The sequence below is a fragment of the Mixophyes fleayi genome, chromosome 4, assembly GCF_038048845.1.
Source record: "Mixophyes fleayi isolate aMixFle1 chromosome 4, aMixFle1.hap1, whole genome shotgun sequence".
Classification (NCBI taxonomy): domain Eukaryota; kingdom Metazoa; phylum Chordata; class Amphibia; order Anura; family Limnodynastidae; genus Mixophyes; species Mixophyes fleayi.
Window position 1 is genome coordinate 283,708,526 of NC_134405.1, and position 6,988 is coordinate 283,715,513.

The following is a 6,988-nucleotide window of genomic DNA, read 5'->3' on the forward strand; positions in this document are numbered from 1 at the left end:
CAAACCAGTTGATGGTTTTCTTATTATATATATTGTGGTGACCCACTCCTCTACGCAGTCCAGGTACATTTATTGGTGCGATTCATAAAAGTTCAGGGTTTTTAATATATTGTGGTGACCCACTCCTCTACGCAGTCCAGGTACATTTATTGGTGCGAATCAAACAAGTTGATGGTTTTCTTATTATATATATTGTGGTGACCCACTCCTCTACGCAGTCCAGGTACATTTATTGGTGCGATTCATAAAAGTTCAGGGTTTTTAAGATATTGTGGTGACCCACTCCTCTACGCAGTCCAGGTACATTTATTGGTGCGAATCAAACAAGTTGATGGTTTTCTTATTATATATATTGTGGTGACCCACTCCTCTACGCAGTCCAGGTACATTTATTGGTGCGATTCATAAAAGTTCAGGGTTTTTAATATATTGTGGTGACCCACTCCTCTACGCAGTCCAGGTACATTTATTGGTGCGAATCAAACCAGTTGATGGTTTTCTTATTATATATATTGTGGTGACCCACTCCTCTACGCAGTCCAGGTACATTTATTGGTGCGATTCATAAAAGTTCAGGGTTTTTAATATATTGTGGTGACCCACTCCTCTACGCAGTCCAGGTACAATTATTGGTGCGAATCATAAAAGTTCAGGGTTTTTAATATATATTGTGGTGACCCACTCCTCTACGCAGTCCAGAAAGATACCTTGTTGCAACGTTTTGGACTAATAACTATATTGTGAGGTGTTCAGAATACACTGTAAATTAGTGGAAATGCTTGTTATTGAATGTTATTGAGGTTAATAATAGCCTAGGAGTGAAAATAAGCCCAAAAACTTGATTTTTAAACTTTTTATGTTTTTTTCAAAAAAAATCCGAATCCAATACCTTAAATCCGAACCGAGACCTTTCGTCAAGTGTTTTGCGAGACAAATCCGAACCTCAAAAATAACGAAAATCCGGATCCAAAACACAAAACACGAGACCTCAAAAGTCGCCGGTGCACATCCCTAGTATATATATATATATATATATATATATATATATATATAGATATATATAGATATATATAGATATATATATTTATTTATATAATGGATTATTATTGCAATTTCAAATTATTACATAAGACAGCTTGGGTCACATATTCATTGGCGTTTTATAAGTTTATTTTCAATGCTAGTAAATATGCTTATAGAAACGCATCTAAAACACGTTTGAACGTTAATAGGATTTCTAATGCCTTAAAACACCGGAGGGCACAGGAATTAAAAAAGTGGCTTTTCAAAAACACACTACTGCAGTACAATGGAAGGCAACTGAAGTAAAAACTCCACTGCGTAGTTAACACAGATTTCTAGTGCCATACTTGTTTACAAGCGTATAAGACCTCATACCTATTGATATATTTTAGTTACACATCTTTTTAAAATGTGCAAAAAACATTATTTCTAGATTTACCATACCCATTGCCATTTTTACTTGCATCGGAAAGCCTATTAATTCTAGGAAAAATACACATGACGTGCGAATCAAGTTTTTTTGGAGCATTTTAATAGCCTTTCTACTAGCACATGAATTCCCGGAAGGTACATGGCCTCACAAATGTTAAAAACTTGTAAAGCGCATTTTAACAACGCCAGTAAGTATGAGGTCTAAGAGTATTCAGCAAGTATCTATCAATTCTGTTCTACAGGAGTATGCTATATACACTGAAATTTGAACCCATTAAATAAATATAGATTATCAAGTGAATAGACACAAGAGTGGAGATGAATTTCAAGATAAGTGAAACCATGATGGGGAATTTCAACTGTACTCATTTAATATGTATGATTGGAACTGCCAACATATTTTCTTCAGAAAACCCTACAACTTAAAATGATGACTCCAGCATCCAACTGAAGGCAAACTTGACCAAAATAAAATAAACTATTTGCAGAATGATGAAATGTTCACATGCCTGTAGTTAGCAACTTATTCAATTAAGTGGTTATACATGATAAGCAGATTCAATCAAGTATAAGTATAAATGAACATGTATTAGTTTAAAATAAATTATGTGAAAATGTTTTAAAATTATGTTTGCAGATAAGATTCATATAAAAAAACAGATTTTGCACACATTTATGGCAGCATGCTTTATGTTTTATTAATGTATATTTTAACAAGCCAGCATAGTTATTATTGGCATTCTACCATATATTTAATTTTATAATACAAGACAAACAGTAACAGATACGGAGAGCTATGATATGATGGTAATAGTCATAGTAATAATGTGACATTTGTAGGCATTGCAAAGTGCTACACAAAACACAGTAGGTGGAAACAATTCTATGAACTAATTAATATATGTACTTTCTCATGCTGAACGGTGCAATCGACACCACTGTACCTTTAAAATGCAATTAGCTAGACACATCATTAAATGAATCGTTAACCTTAACCATCTATCTCACTAGTCATAAGCATCCAGCAATTGAAGTCTGAGCTAATCATAAAATTTCAGGTCAGCAAGGACATGCCAGGCAGAACTTCATTTTCTATCTGGAACAATGTCATTGTATTTCATAGAAAAGATATCAGCAGCAGATGAAATGATATCCCAATGCTTCTAACAGCACTCCAACCATTTCATTTCAGAACAAATGTCATAGCCCACAGCGCAGGCTGTGCATCTGCTTTCTGTGACTTAAATCCAATAGTAACTGCCTCAGAGATTCATGTCTAACAACAGTATACACCTGAGTAATTCTTTACTAAAGCAAGGTTGGTGCAGGACAACATTGCACCAGATATGCCAAAGTCAGCGACAACACCGATAAATATCACCATCTTCACTGCTACAACGCAAGCAGTGCACCACGTTTGCCTCAATCTACAGACCAATATAGTAACATACACAAGAACTTCCTTGATACTCATTCTGCATAACTGTACCTGCGTTCTGTATAGCTCCGAAACCAGCATGATAAAAGAAGGGACACCGTGTCTTACCTTTATGGAGAGTACCTGTCAGGAGCTTATAAAGGGTCTGGAAACAACGAAAGAGTCCATGCTTACATCTCCTAGAACAGCTGCCACTCATGATCTCTGCAGTCCTGGATCTTCCTGAAGCCGGTGTCAGTAAATAGAGAAGACTTTACAAAACTTTTAAACAGAGAGAAAACTACTCAAATTATAAAACAATGCTGATGGTTTTCATCTGGGGTTGAACAGATCAAAATTTCTATTAATCTGTGATGTTCCCTTTAAATGTGCTTTTTAAGCTATGGCTAGGTATCTCCGTCCTGAATGCGTTTTCATTCCTTTTTTTTTTGCATACACTGTATGAATGGAATCACAATATTTCATGTCCTGTGGCTCTGGGGTGTCATGAATAGAAGTTGATAAATTGTAGCACTCCGGGAGACTCAGTAAAGAGCAGTGGAGTTGAGAGGAATGAGAGTCTGTCTAACCGGGCAGTAGTAATGCAGCAATTAATGCAGGAGTCATAAGGATGCTGGTGACGACCGCAGCAGACAGTGTGCGTCTATTTAAGATCCATCGTTTTGCCTACGTCCTTTTCTGTGAGGGAAAAGTGAGATATGCGCGTTACTGTGCACAGAAATACATAAAGCAGCTCACAGATTGAGCACTGATGGTTGATATCTGCATTTAAAGGGCTAGAATATTTTTGTTTTATTATTTTACATAACTGCAGTAAAAAAGTATACACAATTTTACTTTCTGCATGTTAGGAGATGGATAATAATATAGGATTTTATTGTTTAAAAGCAGTAAGAAATTTTTTATCAGATTTCCATTGATTAAATAGGGTCTAAATCCTCTCTGAACTCAATATGAACGCAAATTGCACTTAAAAAAATCTGATGTAACGCCCGTCCACCCATATTCAAGTAAATGCACATCTCAAGAAACGCTTGCATTTCAATATGAGTATAAGCATATCTGGGCTATACAGTACTTGCCGTATGCAAACAGACAGGACACACTGCAGGATATGCAAATGCGTATGTGCAATATAAAGTCCCATCAGAACGCATGAAATTTTTTTTTAGATTATTATTCTTTCAAATAAATTAACAACTCAATGCATACTGCACATAAAATGCACTTCTATACTTTCTCTTACTAGCAATCACATGTTCTGGCATGCATATGTCAGTCATCACTATCAGTCAGCGCTTACACCTGCCCTGTAGCTGGTGCAAGTTGTGATGAATTGAGGTATTAATATCACCTCAACCAGTCTACTCTTTTTTTCTCACAAAGTGTGGGCTATAAAAACGTATACATTTTCTAGCCCTCTGGCTCCCCATATTTGTCAATCATGTTTAAACTTGTATATATTGTATTTTTAAGTGTTAATATGTCGGGTAGCATGGCTTTCTTATCTTGTATATACATGTTAGGCTGACGCTGAGATTTACATCTCTGCCATGAGATGGGCAAGTGACAATCGTTCCCTGGAGTACTAAATTTGTTCTTATCTACCTGTCCAGGTTTTGGGGAACTGTGTGTCTGCCAAAAGCAGAGTGACAGTAACCCAAGACCGCTGCCTTGTTGGTAGCTTCAGAGGAGAGAGGGTCTGCCACCCGGGGGAAGTTTGGATAGATGGCACTGAGAGTGACTAGGATACTGGCGAGGTGTTTTCATTATACCCTGTATGTTGTCTGTGCCAGACTGTAGTGCTATTTGTTGCGGACAGAGGCAGGCTGGACTGGGGGGCAGGCAGGCATCTTTCCCCTGGGCTGGTCCCAGAGCCGGATATAGACCTCATAGGGCTCTAGGCAGGATACTGGTTTTGGGCCCTCTCCCTGAAACAATCCATAGCACTATATTTTTGTAGCCTACCATATCATCATCATCATTTATTTATATAGCGCCACTAATTCCGCAGCGCTGTACAGAGAACTCACTCACATCAGTCCCTGCCCCATTGGGGCTTACAGTCTAAATTCCCTAACACACACACACACACACACACAGAATAGGGTCAATTTGTTAGCAGCCAATTAACCTACCAGTATGTTTTTAGAGTGTGGGAGGAAACCGGAGCACCCGGAGGAAACCCACGCAAACACGGGGAGAATATACAAACTCCTCACAGATAAGGCCATGGTCGGGAATTGAACGCATGACCCCAGTGCTGCAAGGCAGAAGTGCTAACCACTGAGCCACCGTGCTGTCCATATAACCCTATAGTTAAGTAGAAGGGAAAGCATGTACCGCCGCGGCACGCCGCCACATGAGGTGGGGGCGTGGCTTGCATCTTTGGGGGCATACCTAACATGTGAAAAGAGCAAGGCCACCCTGCTACAGAAAAAGGCACCCCTAAATAATTACAGAGCAATCCTGTTTTTTAAGTAGTTGGGTCAAAACAACCTAATAAGTATTTAAGTCAGGACAGAAATACTTATTAAGTTGTTTGGAAAAATAATACACATAATTCCAAGGATGTGCCCTTGTCACTTTTGTCCCTCAATCATCACACTATGCCCATTTAATGCCGCTTTTGCCCCTTCACAATATCATCTCTGTGCCCTCTCACTATATCACCATTGTGCCCCTTCACTGTATCACCTCTGTGCCCCTTTATTATGTCACCTCTGTGTCTCTTCATTATATCACCTCTGTGCCCCTTCATTGTATCACCTCTGTGCCCCTTCATTGTATTACCCCTGTGACCCTTCATTAAGTCACCTCTGTGCCCCTTCATTATGTCACCTCTGTGCTTCTTCATTATGTCACCTCTGTGCCTCTTCATTAGTTCACCTCTGTGCCCTTTCATTATGTCAACTCTGTTCCCTTTCATTATCAGCTCACCCAATGTGCCTCCGTTTTACTTACCTGTCTTTTTCTCTTTTGTTTTCCTCTTTTCTGGTCTTCTGGTCTTCTTGTCTTCTTGTCTTCTTTCTTCTCCAGCGCGTGGCTCCTCGGTTAGTCCTCACAGTAGCCGGAAACAGACTAAAAAAAAAACAGTCACGTGATTGCGCGACAGGTCCCGGCAGTCTCTCCTCCTCATTCAGTGGGAACAGACAGCAGGAGAGACTGCTGGGAGCCGCGCATGCGACCACGTGACTGTTTTGTCTTTTAGTCTGTTTCCGGCCGCAGTTTATTTTAGTATGTCGGCGGACAGAGAGGGATGGCAGGCCTTCCGCCTTGCCTACCCCGCTCACCGCCAGTCCTGACTGGGCCCTCTGGGTACCGCTAGGCCCTAGGCAGTTGCCTAAGTTGCCTAGCGGTAAATCCGGCCCTGGCTGGTTCCATAGTGGGCTACCTTGGGCTGGATCACTGGGCTACCTGCATTTTTTTCCCTTTAAAATAGGCTGGTGAGTCGAGTCTTGCCCCCCGGGTTAAAATTTGCCAGGCCTCCACTGGTTGCGGGTTATTTTTTCAATATTATTATTGCTATTTGGTGCTACCATTTTGTTAAATAAACCTATTTATATTATTTTAGACACTTGCCTAGATAATTTTAAACTTTGAATTTTGAACCTTGAATGGGTTCAACTGTACAATACAGAGCGATATACTTGTCACACATTTCACCAGCTAACCTGCATTTTGGTCACTGTTCTTACCTGTTTCCCTTGGTTCTCTGTCCCTACATTCACTTGCTGGTCTGAACTGAGCATGCGTACACCTGTTCTTTTCAAAACTTCCTGCATTCTCTTGATTGGCTAATTGCCTGTTAGCTCTGTCTGTTTTTAGCAAGTGCTTCACTACTAAGTTGCCTGATCTTCAGGTCTCCTTACCTGTTAGGACGCTGTTCTCTCTGGCTCCTGTCTGCACAACGGTATCCTGTGATACCTGTTCCACAATCAAGACCTGTGGTATTATTACAAGAACCTCGTTCTTCATCATCGGTCCCATTCTCAAGATATTCACTTTCCAGGGATCTCAATGCATGAGTTCTCTGCAGTTTACCACTTCTCAGTTGGTATCCTGTGTTTCCTGTTCCACCAACAAGACCTGCGA

General features: G+C 39.9%; 1 protein-coding gene across 1 annotated transcript in view; it reads right to left on the reverse strand.

The window, feature by feature from the left end:
• The window catches only part of KCNIP1 (potassium voltage-gated channel interacting protein 1), a 692,067-nt gene extending 688,590 nt beyond the window's left edge, over nucleotides 1-3,477 (reverse strand). The window contains exon 1 of the mRNA XM_075209806.1: nucleotides 3,002-3,477. Within this exon, the coding sequence (XP_075065907.1) occupies nucleotides 3,002-3,092 (91 nt within the window). The 5' untranslated portion in view covers nucleotides 3,093-3,477. The remainder of the gene's footprint in view (nucleotides 1-3,001) is intronic.
• Between the last annotated feature and the right edge of the window lie 3,511 nt (nucleotides 3,478-6,988).